The sequence below is a fragment of the Oenanthe melanoleuca genome, chromosome 9 (genome assembly GCF_029582105.1).
Source record: "Oenanthe melanoleuca isolate GR-GAL-2019-014 chromosome 9, OMel1.0, whole genome shotgun sequence".
Lineage (NCBI taxonomy): Eukaryota > Metazoa > Chordata > Aves > Passeriformes > Muscicapidae > Oenanthe > Oenanthe melanoleuca.
The window spans coordinates 12,904,468-12,923,138 of NC_079343.1; the positions used below are offsets into that span (position 1 = coordinate 12,904,468).

The window sequence follows — 18,671 nt, forward strand, 5'->3', positions numbered from 1 at the left end:
GTTCAGTTTGGGGCTGGGTGCAGGGCTGGCAGTGGGGTTCGGTGTGGGGTTGGGTGCAGGGCTGGCTGTGGGGTTGGGTGCAGGGCTGGCTGTGGGGTTTGGTGTGGGGTTGGGTGCAGGGCTGGCAGTGAGGTTCAGTTTGGGGCTGGGTGCAGGGCTGGCAGTGGGGTTCGGTGTGGGGTTGGGTGCAGGGCTGGCTGTGGGGTTCAGTGTGGGGTTGGGTGCAGGGCTGGCAGTGAGGTTCAGTTTGGGGTTGGGTGCAGGGCTGGCAGAGCTGCTCCCAGCTGCGCACGCCCTGCTGGAGAAACCTGTTGTTTTGGAAGCTGCACAGCAGAGTAACCTCTGTCCCGGGTGATATGACAAGAAATCACCTCCTGGCCGGGACCCAAGCAAAACAGGGGATTAACTTTGCCCTGTGCTGGCTTGTGGCTGTTGGGAGGCGCCGAGAGCTGCTCCCACCAGCGCAGAGCACAGCCTGCAACGATGGGGGCCAGGCTGCTGTGCCTGTGCCTGCTCACAGCCCTGCTCGGCTACTACATCTACAGCCCCATCCCCGAGGACATAGCCCAGCCCTGGACCGTGATGCTCGCCTCGTCTGCCTTGAGGAGCCTGGGGCACCTGGTGAGGAGGGGGGCAGGGAGGGCAGAGCTGCGGGGCAGGGGGGTGCTCATGGCCCTGGGGCTCATGGCAGTGCAGGTGTGTGCCAGTGTTTCAGGTGTGTGCCAGTGTTTCAGGTGTGTGCCAGTGTTTCAGGTGTGTACCAGTGTTTCAGGTGTGTGCCAGTGTTTCAGGTGTGTGCCATTGCTGCAGGTGTGTGCCAGTGCTGTATGTCTGTCATTGCTGCAGGTGTGTGCACTACTAGGTGTGTGCCAGTGCTCCAGGTGTGTGCCAGTGCTGTATGTATGCCAGTGCTTCACGTGTGTGCCAGTGCTCTATGTGTGCCATTGCTGCAGGTGTGTGCCATTGCTCTATGTGTGCCATTGCTGCAGGTGTGTGCCAGTGCTCTATGTGTGCCATTGCTGCAGGTGCTGTGTAGGAACGGTGCTGCACTCCCTGAAGGACAGGAGTAGCTGCAAGAAGCGCTGAACTGACTGTGACTATGATATAAAGAAATGTAGAAAAGTGATGACCTTGCAGCCGTGAGGAAGGAGTGTGGGAGGTGCCTGGATGGACAAGCACAGACAGGCTTCTCTCGCTCTCCAGCCCTGTGCAGATAAAGAACTGCTGCTTGAATCACTCCTGGCCCCTGTGCTCCCAGCTCCCTCTGCAGCACTGGGTGTCAGGGGAGGGGAGGTAGAGCAGCTCTCACATTCTACTGATTATTGTGGTTTCATGGAAATCCACTGACAGAACAGGCCTGAAAACCACACGAAATGTCTCTGTGTGAGACAGCCCTTGCAGGCAGGGGGTTCCTGTGCAGGGCTGTCCAGTCTGCAGGAGGAGGGAAGATGAGGAGTTTTTGGATGTATGTCAGGGACTCCTGTTTCGATTTTGGGGGTTGAGGTGGTGGAAGATTCAGTGGTGAGAAAGGAAGAAATACTCTGCAGTGCTGGTGGGCTGCCTTGCTGCTTCCCCTCCTAAACCCTGCAGGAGAGAGGGCACTGGCAGCTCCTTGCCCAGGCACGCCTGGAGCCTGCTCCGGCTGGCTGTCACCTCTGTCACCTCTGTCACCTCAGCACGGCCCTGCCAGCAGCAGGAGTGTCCTCTGTGTGCCAGGATCCTGTGCTTTCCCTGCAGATGCAGCTGTGTCCATGGTGCTGTTGTCCTGCCTGCCTGGGAGTAGCAGGGCTGTGGGTGTTTTGTAACTGGGTCCTCATCCCTGTGGAGCCATAACCCCAAGGGAGGGACATGGACACAGCCTCCCTGGAGCTGCACTAGTGCAGATTAGATTTAGGTGGCTGTAAATTGTCCTAAGTATATCCTGAATGGCCACCCAGTTACAGGGCAGGCACAGCCAGGCTGCCCCCTCTCCACAGCTTTTGGGGGTCTGTCCTTGCTGTAGTGCTCCTCTGTGCCAGAGGGAGGAAGAGACTGGGGAAATGCTTTCCAAAGCACCAGGATCCCACACCCCAAAGTGGCTGGCTTTCCTGGTGCTCCAGACACCCAAAAATCTCCCACTGGGACAATGAGGGATTCTCAGACGAGGGCACCATTTCCTTTTATTGATAATGGCCTGGAAACCACAGGCAGCAGCCCAGTGGTTTTCCACAATGTAAATTGTCCAGATGTGGAAAACACAGCTCTGAGAGCACTGGAAATCCTCAGTGCTGGGGCTGAGGGAATTCCTCCCACCACGGGGCTTTCACAAGCTCATTGGAGTCACAGCAGGACTCACTTTGACTGAGATATTTGTTTTCTCAAGATGTTAATCCTTGGGGGAAAAGCAACAACTGAGAAATGTTTATGTAAACTGTGTCAATGTTGTGGCTAAAACGGCAGCTCTGGCACGTGTCTGTGTGTTTGTTTGTTTTCGTGGAGCTGATGGCAAGGACCTGTGTTTCCTTCTGCAGTGTGCCAGGGCCTGCCCACTCATCTCCATCCCAATTCCAATGCACTGGGATTGGCAGGGCTCCTCCTGGCATTACCCACTCTGAGCCTTCAGAGAGAGGTGACTCAGAAATGTGGTGACAATCACTGCCAAGGGCTGCCAGCAAGGGCTGAGCTGTGTGCTATTCCAGCTCCTGGAAAAGGTTGTACCATGGAATCCCAGAATCCCAGACTGGTTTGGGTTGGAAAAGATCTTAAATTTCATCTCATTCCACCCTCCTGCCAAGGTCAGGGACACCTTCCACCAGACCAGGTTACTGGTTATATGCACATGATGGTTAAACAGTTGATTTGAATACAATTTGAAGAAAAAAACTACACCAAGCAGGGTCAGACAGTATGACTGCACACGGTCACAGTCTGAAGTCTCAAGGTCACACCTGGCAGCAGGTATCAGTCACAGTGGGGGTGTTCAGCATTCCTCCTGGTGACAATAAAGCATCTCTTGCAAACCAAACTTCAAACAGGTTCTGCACCTGGCTTGGCTATTTTCAGTCTTTTAAAACTCAAACCTGCTCCAAATTTCATCCGTTTCCACCTTCAGATAACGTGTAAGAACTTGGCTTTATTTCTGTTTCACTTGTGATGTGATGAGGCTGGGTTGGGAAGAGGTCATGTCCCATGGCTGGGGGTGGTGGTGGAGGAGCTGTGGGGCTGGTGCCAGGAGCTGTGGGTGGCTGTTGGTGGCTGTGGGTGGCTCTCTGTGTGTTCCCTGGCTATCCCCAGGACAGGAGCTGTGGGTGGCTCTCTGTGTGTTCCCTGGCTGTCCCCAGGACAGGAGCTGTGGGTGGCTGTGGGTGGCTCTCTGTGTGTTCTCTGGGCTGTCCCCAGGACAGGAGCTGTTGGTGGCTGTGGGTGGTTCTCTGTGTGTTCTCTGGCTGTCCCCAGGACAGGAGCTGTAGGTGGCTGTTGGTAGTTGTGGGTGGCTCTCTGTGTGTTCTCTGGCTGTCCCCAGGCCAGGAGCTGTTGGTGGCTGTGGGTGGCTCTCTGTGTGTTCCCTGGCTGTCCCCAGGCCAGGAGCTGTTGGTGGCTCTCTGTGTGTTCTCTGGCTATCCCCAGGACAGGAGCTGTTGGTGGCTCTCTGTGTGTTCCCTGGGTTGTCCCCAGGCCAGGAGCTGTTGGTGGCTGCTGGTGGCTGTGGGTGGCTCTCTGTGGCCCCATGGCCGTGCTGGTGCTGCTGGGTCACTCAGCTGGGCTCTGGGCTGTGGAGCTGACCCATACAAACACTGAGCACAAGTGTGAGTGTGGCACAAAGCAGCAGCTCTGGGTCTGGGCTGGCGCTGGCCCTGCTGGGCAGCTGGTGGCAGTGTGGGCTGTGTCACAGAGTGTTTGGTGCCAGTGCACATGGGTGCACTCTGGCCTGCTGTGCTGGCTGCTACAGCAACTTCACACGTTTGTACAGAGCATCAGTGGCTCCTTGGGAATTCAATCTGAGAGTGAATCCAGCTGCACTTGAAAGAGTTTCCCTTGTGCTGTGCTTCAGTCCGAGGCAGCTGAAGTGCTGGGGCTCATGCCCTACATGAAGGTCTTGAGGCTGTTCACAGATGTCCAGCTCGTCCCTCCCACGTCCGATGAAAACGTCACCGTGACAGAGACGGAGTTCAGCGGCGTCCCTGTCCGCCTGTACCTGCCCAGGAGGGCCCCTGGCGGGCTCAGGAGGGCCATGGTCTACATCCACGGAGGGGGCTGGTGCCTGGGAGACGCAGGTGAGCTCTGCTGCACCCCTCACTGCGTCTGGGGGAAGATCTACCTGTCCATGCTGCCTTTTGTTTTGTGGGAGCTGCCACAGGGAGGGGCAGGGCACTGGTGTGGCACCAGTTCAAACAGGGGAGGTTTGGGAAGTCAGCTGGACGCCGGTGCCAGGCGGAGCAGGCAGTTCTGTGTGTGTGTGTCCATTCTCACACGCCCTGGGCTCTCATTGCAGGCATGCAAGGCTACGATATCGTGGCACGGCACATTTCAAACGAGCTAGACGCTGTCGTGGTGTCAACCAAGTAAGAAATATTCTCCTTCAAGGTGGCATGAGGGATTGGAGTAAATTCATCTGTTTCAATTAATCTGATTCTTCAATGTATTTGGTTGTGTGCTTTCCTGGTGACTTATAAACATCTGTGACAGAGGCTGCCAGAGTGACAGTGGAGAGTTGTGGATGGGGGCTGTTTTGGCTTTAGGAAGATGGGTGGGTAATAAGGCAGATCCTCTGGGACAGACAGCTCCCACTTCCCTGGGCACAGAAATAAAGCTCCCCCAGCAGGGAGATGCAGGCAAGCCCTTCTGTTTGCTAACAGCAGCTACTAACACGCTTCTCGTGCCCCCCCAGCTACAGGCTGGCCCCTCCACACCACTTCCCCGTGCAGTTTGAAGATGTGTACTCGGTGACCAAGTTCTTCCTGCAGAGCAAGGTCCTGGCCCAGTATGGGGTGGACCCTGCTCGGGTCTGCGTGGCCGGGGACAGCGCCGGGGGCAACCTGGCTGCGGCCGTGGCACAGGAGGTAAGGTAGAAACGGTCTGCAAGCTCTGGATCAGGGTTTTTGTTCCTTCACCAGCTCTAAAACAGGCTCTGCTCACAGCACACGCTGCTGTGTGTCTGTGTCTGTGCACACAGGATGTCACAGCGCTCTGTGACCAGGCGAGAGGCTGTGCCGGGCACTCAGTGGCACTGGAGGAGCTTTAGTGCCATCCACACCTCTGTCCCTAAAACAGGCTCTGTGCCCTCCAGCTGGGGCATACATCCCTCTAACATTAGGATCACATTGAGTGGTTTAGGCATGATGTTTGAAAAGAGAATTTTTACTATGTGGCTTATAAAGGTCTAAATAGCAGGGAAATAAATAAGGTCATAAATAGCAGGGAAAACAAAAAAACCCTCACTAAATGTTGCAGTGTCTGATCATAGAGTTCAGTGCCTTTTGCACTTCTCCTTCAGCTTTATTTAATAAAGTCAGCACAGCGTTGTTGCTGTCTCGAGAAGTTGTTTGGACTATAATGAAATACTGGGAAAGGTGGCGAATTTGCTGCAGATGCTGAAGGCAGAAGGTGAGGGAGAAAATGGAAAATTTATTAGTGAAGAGGGGAAAGGGTTGACATATAAGAAGTAGCAATGTTCAATTCATCACATTTTATTTGTTACGTGTCTAAAATGCACGGAATTGCAATTGCTTGAGTTGTAACATCTCAGGGTTATAAAACAAACAGATGAACAAGCTCTTAATTACATGAAATGATAAGGAGACCCAGAAACTGAAAGTTTCATGACATAAGAATAGAAATTTTCTGTAGCTATAAAAAAATCTTCTGTCAATACTTCAGAAAGCACCAGAATTTTAAAGAGAGTATTTCTCTAAAATCATTATCCTTCAATATAAGAAATAAGATGAAATTACATTTGATGTTTGACAATTTTTATTACAGCATGCTGTTTTAGATGATGTGGCTATAGATTCAGGATTTCTCTTGAAACTGAGTTTCAAAATTCAGGTTATAACAGAATATTAACAAAACCATTTATATATTGATAATCTTATTTTGGTCATGTTGCAAAATGCGTGTCTGAGTTCTTTACCTGGGATGATCTGTCAGTGTGGGAGAATTGGCACCTTCACTGATCCTTTGCTGATCTTTCCTGATGCTTTGCGCTGGTTTCTGTTTCCCCGCAGCTGTTGGAGGACCCTGAGGTGCAGACGCAGCTCAAAGCCCAGGTTCTGATCTACCCTGCGCTGCAGGCGCTGGACCTGGACCTGCCGTCGTACCGGGACAACGCGCACAAGCCGGTGCTGCCGCGCTCGCTCATGGTGCGCTTCTGGAGCGAGTACTTCAGCTCGGAGCCGGCGCTCAGGGCGGCCATGGCCTCCAACAGGCACATCCCCGCCGCGGCCAGCGAGCTGTGGCGCTTTGTCAACTGGAGCCTGTGGCTGCCGCAGGCCATGTGGGGGGAGCACAGGCCCGGCCGCCCGGCCTGGGGCGGCGAGGAGCTGGCCCGGCGCTACCCCGGCCTGCTGGACCCGCGGGCGTCGCCGCTGCTGGCCAGCGAGGCCCGGCTGCGCCGCCTGCCCGCCGCCTTCGTGCTGACCTGCGAGCACGACGTGCTGCGCGACGACGGCGCCATGTACGTGAGCCGGCTCCGCGCCGCCGGCGTCCCTGTCACACACCACCACGCCAAGGACGGGTTCCACGGCGCCTTCACCTTCCTGGCCTGGCCGCTGGACCTGGCCCTGGGCCACCGCCTGCTCAACACCTGCGTGGGCTGGCTGAGGGAGAACCTGTGAGGGCAGCGGGGGCTCTGCTCGGCCCTCACTGCCGGCTGTGCTGGGCCATGGAGCTCTGCTGGGCTCTGCTCACCCCTCACTGCCGGCTGTGCTGGACCATGGAGCTCTGCTCACCCCTCACTGCCGGCTGTGCTGGGCCATGGAGCTCTGCTGGGCCCTGCTCACCCCTCACTGCTGGCTGTGCTGGGCCATGGAGCTCTGCTGGGCTCTGCTCGGCCCTCATGTCTGCCAGGGCTGTGCAGCTCTGCTGGGCTCTGCTCACCCCTCACTGCTGGCTGTGCTGGGCTGTGCAGCTCTGCTGGGCTCTGCTCACCCCTCACTGCCGGCTGTGCTGGGCTGTGCAGCTCTGCTGGGCTCTGCTCACCCCTCACTGCCGGCTGTGCTGGGCTGTGCAGCTCTGCTGGGCTCTGCTCACCCCTCACTGCTGGCTGTGCTGGGCTGTGCAGCTCTGCTGGGCCCTGCTCACCCCTCACTGCCGGCTGTGCTGGGCTGTGCAGCTCTGCTGGGCTCTGCTCACCCCTCACTGCCGGCTGTGCTGGGCTGTGCAGCTCTGCTGGGCTCTGCTCACCCCTCACTGCCGGCTGTGCTGGGCTGTGCAGCTCTGCTGGGCTCTGCTCACCCCTCACTGCTGGCTGTGCTGGGCTGTGCAGCTCTGCTGGGCCCTGCTCACCCCTCACTGCCGGCTGTGCTGGGCTGTGCAGCTCTGCGGAGCTCTGCTCACCCCTCAGTGCTGGCTGTGCTGGGCTGTGGAGCTCTGGCTGTGACTGCCACCCCTCACACCTGTGGGAGCTCTGCAGTGTTTGCCATCTCCCCTGAAATTCCGCAGCCTTGGGGCTGGAGCCTTTCCCATCTTCTCTGGCAGGAAATCAGTCTGACCCCAACCCACTGTTCCTCCAGTTCTGTCACCCAAACCTCAAACCCAGCGCTGCCCTGGGGCTCCTCTTCTGGCCCTGCAGCCTCCAGGGTTTGATGTCTTTGCTTCTGCTTCTTTCTTCCCATCACAGCATCTCCAGAGCGGGGTGTGTGCCCAGGGCCAGGTGGCTGTGGCACACAGGACGTGCTCTGTGGCTGCTTTTTCCTGTCCCTTTGGCTCTGGGATGTGGCAGCAGGGCCCTGCTGGGGTGATGGGGTGAGCAGAAGCACCAGGAGGCTGCAGGACCTGCCATGGCAGGCTGGGCTGGGTCACTGCTCCTGCCCTGGAAGCCCAGTGGGCCGGCTGAAAACTTGTGCAAAATTTGGGCTTTGTTTTGGGAGTTTTGTTAGTTTGGGGTTTTTTGTTGTGTTGTCCTGGGGGCTCTAACGCATGTATCTTACCCCTACTTCCTTTCTTTAATTCCTTGAACTAGCAGGAAATAGTGAAACAAGCAGTGCTGGATACTCACTGGGAAAAGGAAGCTGTGAAGGTCCCAGCCTTATGATAACATGCTGCATGGTCTGTGCTCTACTTATCTGTTAAGTCATGTACTGGGTGTTCTAATTGTCCTTAAAATGTTTATCAGATTTTACATATGATTTCTTAAAAGTAGAATTTGCTTAGTAGCTTTATAGGCTTCAAAAAGAAACATAGTTCAGCTGTGTGGAACAAATAACCTCTGTGTAAATGTTCTGTGTGTTAAATATAAACCCTCAAACTTTTGACTGAACTATGAATGCAGGGGTTGGCTGTTGGTTTAAGCAAATCAAACACTGGGGAATTACTTCATGTATCCTGCTTTTCTTTTGCATAAAAGGTACTGAATCTTCAATAATTCTGGGTTATTTTTCCCAAGTGTGTGTGGCCTGTTCAGATGGAATGTGTACAGGATGATTGCTGCTTTCCATCTTTATTAAGCTGCATGTAAGCATTAAAGTTGCTTTGATTCCAGAGCAATGTGTTTTGTGTCCCAGGTGCCCTGTTCCTGGGGAGGCAGAGGCAGTGTGGCTGAGCAGGTCTCTCTCTGCACCTCTGCACCCCCTCTGGATGCTCCTGTGCTCAGTCCCAGAGCGTTTGGGAGTCACTGCTCGGGTGTCCCTGCAGCACTGTGCCCACCCACAGCCTGGGCTCTGCCTGCTGCAAGGCAGCTCCTCTGCACTTTTATTCCTCCCACATTTGGAATTCATTAACAGTGTTCCTAGTGCTCCTGAGGAAGTTGGGCTTTGGGGTTTTGCTCAGTAATGCCTTTGGTCTGATTTTCTATGCAGTTTTAGGGTCATGTCCACAAGAATGCTCCCTGGGATGGGCATTTCTGGGCTGTAAATGCAAATGGATGAGGCAAGCTGGTGTTTCCAGGTAGACAGCCTTGCCTAAGGGACTGCTTAGGGAGGGTGGGATGGTTGTGTATTTGGTTTGGAGGGGGCATGCTCACATCTCATCCCTCAGCAGGTTGTCCTGCTGTGTCCAGTCTGGTTCTGGTGGTTCTGCCCTGCAGCACGGGGGTGCTGCTGGTAGAGCAGCACTGGGCTGCAGAGCTGGGCTCAGCTGGCTTTGCTCCCTTCAGGGGTGCTGGGGCTACCTGTGCCAGCCCAGCTGCAGCAAACCTGGGCCATCCTCCCATCCATGCTGCACAAATTGTGTTTCCTCCGTCATGTCAGGGACACTGAATGCCTGCCTGTAAGGCAGAAGAAAAATTTATGTTCTAAAAAACAATACCAGTCCAAAAATTGCCAACTTTCCCCTGTGTGTTTATATATATATAGAACTCTCTTGGAACCAGAGGTAAATGGCTTTTAAGCACCAGCACCTAAATATGGACTCATGATTGATTGGGCTGTATGTTTTTGTTTAGGTTCCTAAAATAGACTTTTGGGATTGGAAATGCCTGGTGAGGCACAAAATGAGACACTGAAAGCTGCACTGTTGATGCTGCTGGCAGGAGAGGCTGGAGCTGCAGTAAGCAACTCATTTATCCACACCAGAAAACAAGACAAACCACCACAAGGGAAGGCTTTGGTACATCTCCAGAAGTCTTGCCCTGAAGGGAGGAGGGATTTGGTGGTTGATAGTCAAGGGCAAAGCTCAGCCTCACCATGGGGGCTCCCATTTGGAGCCACTCTGGGTGCAGATCCAACCCTCCAATGCCACCCTGACTCTCCTACCACAGGGTGCAGTGCTGGTGGATGCAGAGAATGGGGTTCATGCTTGCAGGTGACTCAAGGAGGAAACAAATCACCCTGGAGCTATCCACCAATCTGGGCTTCCCCATTACTCATTTCTTAAGCCTCCTTAAATTTTTGTTGAAGTACTACACTGGTTAAAAAACCAAAAAATCCCCCCCAACCCCAGAACGTGGCAGTGCTTTTGTGTTTGTGGTGTTGTTTGCAGTGTTGGTTGAGCTGTTCCTGGTGTGCTCAGCCAGGTCCTTGTTCCCATGAGGGGCTCAGGGAGCCCCCAGCACTGTGACCCCACCGAGCTCTGGGGATTCCCTCTGGCTCCTCCCAGGGTGGAACTTGCCCAGCAGGGGCCAGCAGGACTCCAGCCTGCAGTGCCAGGACTGCCAGGCACAGCCCAGGGCAGCAGGCATGGAGTGCCAGGCTCCAAGTCCAGGAACCACAGAGCCTGCTGTGAGAGCCCAGCTCAGGGGTGTCTCATGGATAGGAATTACAGGTGCCAGCATGTGTGACTGGGACAGCCTCAAAATAACCAAGGGCTAGAAACCAAGGCACAGTCAACTGATGCAATAGTCACAGAGCTGTAAAGCAGGGACCAATCTAAGCCTGCTGAAATGACATTAAGGAGCAGTACTTGCTCCCTCACCAGTTTTCTGAGAAGTTACTGCAGCAGGAAGGAAGAAATGCTCCATTTGTTCAGCCCTATTTTATCCTTCAGTGCAGCAGCAGTTGCTTGAATGAACAAGATGTTTAAAAGCTGGTAAATGAGAAGCCAGTGTTGGTTATTAGCCATGGGGGAAATTTTAAATCAGCTTCTGTAATGCCTAAATATGAGCTGATTTATTGGCCTTGTCCACAGAGAAAAGCTACAATAGCTTTTTATATATATTAATAGGGTTAATATTTGCTAACAGTGAAGTACATCACAATAAAGGGGAGGGGAAGGCAGGGAAGCTGGGGTGCCTCGTAGCTGAGGACGTTCAAGGCCAGGTTGAGTGGGGTGGAGGCAGTGCTCCAGTGGAAGTGTCCCTGCCCATGGCAGAGGGGGTGGAATTAGTCACTGTGGGCTTTGCCCATCTGCATTAGCAGCATCCGTGGTATTTCTCTCTTTGCCAATAATTTAAACGGCAATGCCGAGTAAAGCAGCGAGCTCTGGACGTGCTGCTGAGTGAGACCCAAGCGCTCCTCTTGCCACGGCTCTGCCCTCCCTCCCGGCTCTGTCGGGGCTGGGAGCAGCGGTGCCGCCTGTTTCCGAAATGCTGTGTGCATCTCCGGGCTGTTTCTGTGAAGGGAAAGTGCTGTGTGCATCTCCCGCTGTTTCCCGATGGGTTCTGTGAAATGCTGTGTGCATCTCCCGCTGTTTCCCGATGGGTTCTGTGAAATGCTGTGTGCATCTCCCGCTGTTTCCCGGTGTGTTCTGTGAAATGCTGTGTGCATCTCCGGGCTGTTTCCCGGTGGGTTCTGTGAAGGGAAAGTGCTGTGTGCATCTCCTGCCTGTTTCCCGGTGGGTTCTGTGCAGTGCTGTGTGCATCTCCGGGCTGTTTCCCGATGGGTTCTGTGAAATGCTGTGTGCATCTCCGGGCTGTTTCTGTGAAGGGAAAGTGCTGTGTGCATCTCCCGCCTGTTTCCCGATGGGTTCTGTGAAGGGAAAGTGCTGTGTGCATCTCCCGCTGTTTCCCGATGGGTTCTGTGAAATGCTGTGTGCATCTCCGGGCTGTTTCCCGATGGGTTCTGTGAAATGCTGTGTGCATCTCCGCGCTGTTTCCCGGTGTGTTCTGTGAAATGCTGTGTGCATCTCCCGCTGTTTCCCGGTGGGTTGTGTGAAGGGGAAGTGCTGTGTGATCTGGGCAGCCCAGCCCGCAGATCCCGCCTTCCCCGGCCTCATTAATGATTGAATCCTGCGCACACGCGGCTGCCCCGGGATCCCCGGCTCTGTCCGCACCTGCAGCTCCACTGCCGGCCATGGTAAGGGCTCCGGGCTCCAGCCTCCTGCTCCTCTGCCGCCCCTCTGAGGGGCTCTCACTGCTTCACCTTCTTACCTTCAGAGCCGTCCGTCAGCCTCTTCCTCGCTGCTAAATTAATGCATCTGTCCGTGCCGAACTCTGAATTATTGCTGCTTTTTCAGGTGCTAATGGCCGTGATGTGCTTTCTAGATTTCGGATCTCACTAAGGTGCTGAGCTTCTCCTCAGAGCTGAGCAGACAGGGCTCGGCAGGTGCAGCAGGTGGGCTCTGAGCAGAGTGAGCTCCCTCCATAGCACTCGTGTCTCCTGGGGGCACAGAGTAAGTGTAGAGACTTGATGGAAATAACTTTAGAAGTTTTTCTGCCTCACGATGTCCCTTCAAAATGAAACACAGTGCTTTGAGGACAGAGACCTGTGAACAAGTTCTTGACCCCAAAACACCTTTGGAAATGCTTAACCTTAGCTTGAGTTCAGTTTTGATCTATATCCCAGTTTCTGGCATCTGGTTTTCCCAGCTTTCTGGTTGTTTGCTGACACTTTATCCAAGGCTCTCACCAAAAGCTGTCCTGCTGCAGGGGCAGGTGGCTGAGCTGAGAAGGGAGAGGAGTAAACACTTGGATCACTGAGATCCTGCTCTGTTTCCTTGTCTGTAGCTGAAAGCGTTTTTGCAGCCAGCCTTTAGAAAGGAAGCAAGCTCATGAGTGATGCAGCTTTGAAGAAAGCTCTGGCAGAAGGCACAGGAGATGTGCTCCATTCTCTGTGCAATTCTGCTCCCCAGTTACCAGCACAGCACACAAAGTGCTCCATTAAGGGCTGGGTTAATTTAACAAACATCTCCTGGCTCCCTAGCGAGTTCTGAGCAGCGCTGCCATCCCTGAGCAGCCTCGTCAGCAAAGCTCTGATGTGATGAGGGAGGACCCACGGGACAGCGTTGGGTAACGGGCAGATGACTCCACGAGGTGCTGACAGGGCACCCACGGGCTGGTTTCGCTTTCCTGGCCCCTGGCCCTGCCCTGGGTTTGGCCACTGGCTGTGACTGACCCCTTCATTCAGGTGATGCTCCCACTTGGGGCTCCTCACACGGGTCTTTGCTCAGGAGAGTTTCCATCTTGCTCTGTAACTCTGGGCAGTGTCTGCAAGTACCAATCCTATGTCTGAGAGACATTGCTTGAGGTCATATATCTACTTACCCTGTAGGCTGGGAGGAAATTGCAGGCTGCATTCACTGATTACAGCAATGATATGACAATAACTGCACAATGATCTTTTACTTGGGTTTGGTGCTCATTTTTTTCCTTTTGATTTTCCAGGCTGTGAACGAGAGCAGTGACTGCTTTCTGACCAACAGGGTGCTAGAAAAGTATTATCTCTCCACCATGTACAGCCTTGAGTTCATTGTAGGTGCCATTGGAAACACCATTGTGGTGTTTGGTTATATTTTCTGCCTGAAAAAATGGAAAAGCGGCAACATCTACCTGTTCAATTTGTCCATATCAGATTTGTTATTTCTGTGCACTCTGCCAATACTGGTGAACAGCTACTCCCAAGATCAGTGGACAAACGAGGGCAGCCTGTGCCACAGTAACAGATTCCTGCTGCATGCCAACCTGTACAGCAGCATCCTCTTCCTCACGGCCATCAGCGTTGACCGGTACATGCTGATCAAACACCCCTTCAGGGACCACCCCCTGCAGAAGAGGAAAACAGCTCTCCTGGTGTCCATTGCCATATGGGTTGGGGTGATCCTGGAGCTGCTGCCCCTGCTGCATTTCCTGGAGCCTCTGTCAGCCTCCAATGATTACAAGTGTCTGGATTACGCGAGCTCTGGGGAGCCGGTGACAAACCTGATCTACAGCTCCTTCCTGACAGTCTTCGGCTTCCTCATCCCCCTCCTCACCATGTGCTGCTTCTACGTGAAGATGGTTCGTTTCCTGAAGAGCAGGAGGGAGCAGCTCAGCTCTGCCCTGACGCTGGAGAAGCCCCTCAGCCTGGTGATCCTCACCATGGGGATCTTCTCGCTGCTCTTCACCCCGTACCACGTCATGCGCAACGTCCGCATCGCCGCGCGCATCCCGGCCCTGAGCGTCCCTGCGAGCACGCAGGCCACCATCACCACCATCTACATCATCACCAGGCCCTTTGCCTTCCTCAACAGTGCCATCAACCCTGTCTTCTATTTCCTGATGGGTGACCACTTCAGAGAGATGCTGATGGCCAAAGCAAGGCAGCTGTGGGGCAGGCTGACGAGAAGGGAAGTGAAGGAGTAACCAGGGCCCCTGCGGGGGGAGAGGTCTGGGAGGAAACTCTCTAGGGAGAGCATTCAGCAATGTGCCATTGTTTTTTAGATAACTGTATTTATACAGTAGAATAGGTATCAGCTTGTTGTGTTCCTCTAAATGCACCTCTTACCTTAATGTACTTCTTGAGAGTTTTTGAGACTTCTGCTGAGCTGCCTCCAGCACACCAGGAGGGAGGCTCTGCTGGCTCCCAGCAGGGCCCTGCTCTGGCCTGGGATACCCCATGGCCATTAATACTGCAATCAAAAGGCCATCAAGTCAGCTCTTGGAGGGAAAACACTCTGCTCTCAGACTGCTGCTTTGTGAGTCACAACGTGGGCCTGGGATGGGACAGAATGTGCCTCACACGTCACCAGGACAGGCAGGCACACTCACACAGGCACTTCCCAGGGATGGAGTCACCTATCCTCAATAGGACTGTCTGTAAGTGCCCTGGGATCTATAGCCTGAAGCAGAATTTAGACCTCGGAGTTCAAACTTCATTAGCAGTTCTGCTAATGAACCAGGAGCTAATGAGGAGCCAGTGCCTGCCTGATCCCTGCAGGATCGATCAGCAGCACAAGTTACTCTGCCATGGACTGACCTGACTTCAAACAAGATCAATGGAGCAATGAGCTCATGGAGCTGGGGCTGGCCCAGGGCTGCTGAGGGAGGGTGGGCAGGGGGCAGAGGGTGGGCAGGGGGCAGGGGGTGGGCAGGGGATGGGCAGGGGATGGGCAGGGGGCAGGGGATGGGCAGCCCTGCCCCAGGACTCACCCAGCTCCTCCTGGGCTCTGTCTCTGATGTGTCATCACCTGCAATGTGCTTCACCGTGCTGGTAGCACCAGCCCCTGGACAATTAACTGCTTAAAAAACCAGGAAAACTCTCCTCTGTGTTCTTTTACTTGACTTGCTTGTCTCTGGAGTGTCCATGAAAGCTCAGCAGCTGCCTTGGTCCATGTGCCATGGTTGGCACAGCCCTGTCACAGTTATCACAGCAGGCTCTGGCTCCCAGCCCCACACAGCACAGCACTTTGTGCCTGCCAGGGAGCTGACCCTCTGCTCTTCACAGAAACGTGGCAGCAACTTCCTGGCTTTGGGTTTTTAGCACAGAACCAGCCATGCAGAAGCTCAGTTGTGATTTCCTCCTTGAGGCTGGATTTGCTGGCAGAGGGGGCACTGCCAGCCCAGCACACCCAGCTGTCAGTGCCCTGCTCCTGCCTGGCTCCCTCTCCACTGTCCTGCCCATGTCCTGAGCGCTGTGGGTGCCACTGCCCTCTCCAGAGAGGAGTCTGCACAGCAGCTGCCGCCCCATGCCCACCTGTGGATGGCCAGGAGCTGATTTCTCTCTGTAAACAACATGTAGGGACAGTTTTAATGGATTAATGTGCTCAATTATTTGTTTTGCTGTGCCCACTGAGGTGAGCAGGGTCTCTGCTGGGTCACTGAGGGTTGCTGCCTGAGTACACACTGCCATGGCATTTACAGGAAATCCCCAGCCTCAGGTGTGTGCTCCTGGTGCCATAGATCCACAGATCCATCAGCAGGGAGGTGCCAAGGCAGCACCAGTGCCTGAGTCCTGGGCTCCCAGTCTGCACAGAGCTCCCAGTTCTGTCACCTGCTTTCATCACAGGGGCTGCCTGAGCCCCAGCACTGCCTGCTCACCTGGGCCTGCCCTGGTCACAGCAGCTCTCCTCTGCTCCAGACACAGCCCAGGCACCTCAGAGGGACTCAAGGACCTGCTGGGCTCTGCTCCTTCCCCCTGCTGAGGCAGCCCTGCTCTGCACCTTTGGTTTAGTGAAAATCTCTAAAGCCTCCACAACTTCCATTTCCCTAAAGTAACGAGTGAAACTCCTGACCATTATACTGTGATGCAGCTGGTCTTGCAGTGTGATAAAAAGAGAATAAAAATTACTATGTTCAAGCTTCACATAGATGTCCTTCTCTGCTTAATTCTTCTACTCCTTAGCAGAACAAATGGATGAATTTAAATTAATAAAGCTGCCTGTTTCACCTGAGCTGGGCTAAGGTGGGTGCAGGTGATGGGCAATGGGTTGTGGGTGCAGGTTCCCCCCAGGCAGAGCCACACTTGGGCTGCAGGCAGTGGCTGGACACGGCCTTTGGCTCTGATTCAGACAGGGTTTTTTTGGTTTCATTTTGTTTTGTCTTCCCTTATTTTGGGTGTGGACAGAAAATGCCTCCAGAACAGGAATTCAGCTGTGAGTCAGCCTGAAAACAGTCCAAGTATGTTTTAGTGGCGGTAAGTGACCTAAAAATATCTGTTCCTGGGCAGGGTGAGGGCAGGGGCTGGGGGCTGCCCTGGGTCTGTCCCAGCCCTGCAGCCTCTGCCCCAGGCAGGGCCAGGCCAAGCTTGGGGCTTTCAGCATCCTCAGGTGTGAGGGCAGGGACCTGCATTTGGAGGGAGCTCAAAGCAGCTCCACACCCTTGGGAAAACACACAGATCTATTTCTTACTCATTCCAAACCCCACCATACTCAGCTCCTCTGCAGCTTGGAGTGTGTAAAATGTCCTGCCATGTTTTCCCTGACATTTAGAGGGGATTTCCCAGGTTTGCCTTTGTTCCCATCACTTTTTGCCCAGGCAGTGCTGCCCTGGGGTCAGGTGTCCCTGCTCCCTGCACTGCTCTAATAATGATTTATAGGAAAAGTCTCTGGAGAGCAGGGCTGCCCACACAGGGGCTGTGGTTCAGGGCTGTGCTGAGTGAGGGATGCATCCCCCTGGGATGGGCTGACACCCCCTGTGTGGGTTCCAGCAGCCTGTCCTGACCCTGGCACTGCCACATTGGCAACTCAGAGTTTGGCTGCTCATGTTGACAGCAGCGAAGATACCAATTCAGCTGACTTCTGCTTGGTTTCAATTTGGCTTTCACTTTCTAAAAATACTTAAACAGAAAATAGTTTTCCTGGAGCCCAGGAGGAAGTTTCCCCTCCGGGCAGCCTGTCCAGCCAGCGAGGTGTGGCCACCCCAGCAGCCCCAGAGGTCCCAGGTGTGCAGAGCAGCCATGGAAACTCTCACAGCTTCACCTGCACCAGGGCCAGCCTGAGCACAGCTGGGGCAGAGCACTGCAGGGGGCTGCTGGCTGGGCAAGGTGTGCCAGGCTCATCTTCCTTTCAGTTCATGTCTCATGGAGACTGTGACCCACATCAGTGAAGTGGAACATTTAGCTGCTGCTGTGCTCATTCTTGCACTCTTGCCTCACTTCCTGACACAGCCACACAAGAGTCACAGGATGGAAGGTCTCACAAATAACCACCCAGATGAAATAATTAAATTATTTGATAAATGGAGCAATCCAGCAGCTTGCCTGCTGCCTTTTGGAATAAATCCTGTGCTCCAGGGCTTGGTCTGAGGAATTGTTTTTCCTTCCCAGAGACTGCTCTGTTTGGTGAATGCTGCTCAGGGCCAGGCACAGCCCAGTTGCTGCTGGCTCAGTTCCTTCTTTCTGAGGGGAAAGGGGGGACTGAGCCTGGCACAGCCAGGGGGGAATCCTGAGGAGCTGCTGCCCAGCAGGGCAGGGATGCAGCGCTGGGCAGGGGCTGGGCAGTGCCCACTGCCCAGGTGAGGGGCAGCCCTGCCCAGCCAGAGCAGGAGATGGGTCCCACCTGCCCCTGGAGCTCCAGCAGGCAGGATGTGGGGCCCAGAGGGTTGAAAAGGAGCCCTGGTGCTGATCCCTGCCTGCACAAGGAAGGAAGCTGAACAGGTAAGAAAGAGGTGACAGCTCTCAAAGGTCTCTCTTATATCTGATTAAGTCACAGCAGGAAAAAGAACTGCTGCATGTGGCACTTGTTGGGGAAGCTGGCTGAGAGAGCTGGGGAGCAGCCTGTGTGTGCTCTGTGGTGCTGGGCTGGGCTGGGACAGGCAGATGGAATCAGGAGACAAAGAAAGTGACCCAGTTTGGTTTATGTGGCAGCAGAAATGTGTGCTCAGAGTGCTCAGCACGGGGATGCTCTGTGCTAAGGCAGGAGCTGCTGGAGTGTGGCAGGGGGAGCAGGGCCCCTGGCTCCTGCAGGGACAGAAACTGAGAGGCAACGTGCAAGAACTCATCCTGAGAGCTGGTTACAAGAGAAACTGCACAGAAACATCCCCTGTGAAGGGGAGAACAAGGAGCAGCTGTGAGCCAAGGCAGCAGCGTGGGCTCAGGGACACTGAGCCATGGGGACACTGAGCCACGGGGACACTGAGCCACGGGGACACTGAGCACAGACACTGAGCCATGGGGACACTGAGCCATGGGGACACTGAGCACGGGGACACTGAGCACAGGGACACTGAGCCATGGGGACACTGAGCACAGGGACACTGAGCACAGGGACACTGAACCATGGGGACACTGAGCCATGGGGACACTGAGCACGGGGACACTGAGCACGGGGACACTGAGCCATGGGGACACTGAGCACAGGGACACTGAGCACAGGGACACTGAGCCATGGGGACACTGAGCCATGGGGACACTGAGCACAGGGACACTGAGCACAGGGACACTGAGCCATGGGGACACTGAGCCATGGGG

At 54.6% G+C, this 18,671-nt stretch overlaps 2 protein-coding genes across 3 annotated transcripts; both read left to right on the forward strand.

The window, feature by feature from the left end:
* Positions 1–376: 376 nt before the first annotated feature.
* Positions 377–8,678, forward strand: AADAC (arylacetamide deacetylase). The gene is made up of 5 exons (XM_056499011.1): positions 377–621; positions 4,031–4,253; positions 4,472–4,541; positions 4,868–5,039; positions 6,204–8,678. The coding sequence occupies exons 1-5, from the start codon at positions 484–486 to the stop codon at positions 6,810–6,812; spliced, it is 1,212 nt and encodes a 403-aa protein (XP_056354986.1). The 5' UTR covers positions 377–483; the 3' UTR covers positions 6,813–8,678.
* Positions 8,679–9,583: 905 nt separating this feature from the next.
* SUCNR1 (succinate receptor 1) lies at positions 9,584–14,788 on the forward strand. Of its 2 annotated transcripts, none has more exons than XM_056499056.1 (2): positions 9,584–9,681; positions 13,172–14,788. In XM_056499056.1, the coding sequence occupies exons 1-2, from the start codon at positions 9,607–9,609 to the stop codon at positions 14,126–14,128; spliced, it is 1,032 nt and encodes a 343-aa protein (XP_056355031.1). In that variant the 5' UTR covers positions 9,584–9,606; the 3' UTR covers positions 14,129–14,788. The 2 variants fall into 2 exon arrangements, with proteins under 2 accessions (XP_056355031.1, XP_056355030.1); XM_056499055.1 differs by lacking the exon at positions 9,584–9,681 and adding an exon at positions 10,208–11,864.
* The last annotated feature ends 3,883 nt before the right edge of the window (positions 14,789–18,671 follow it).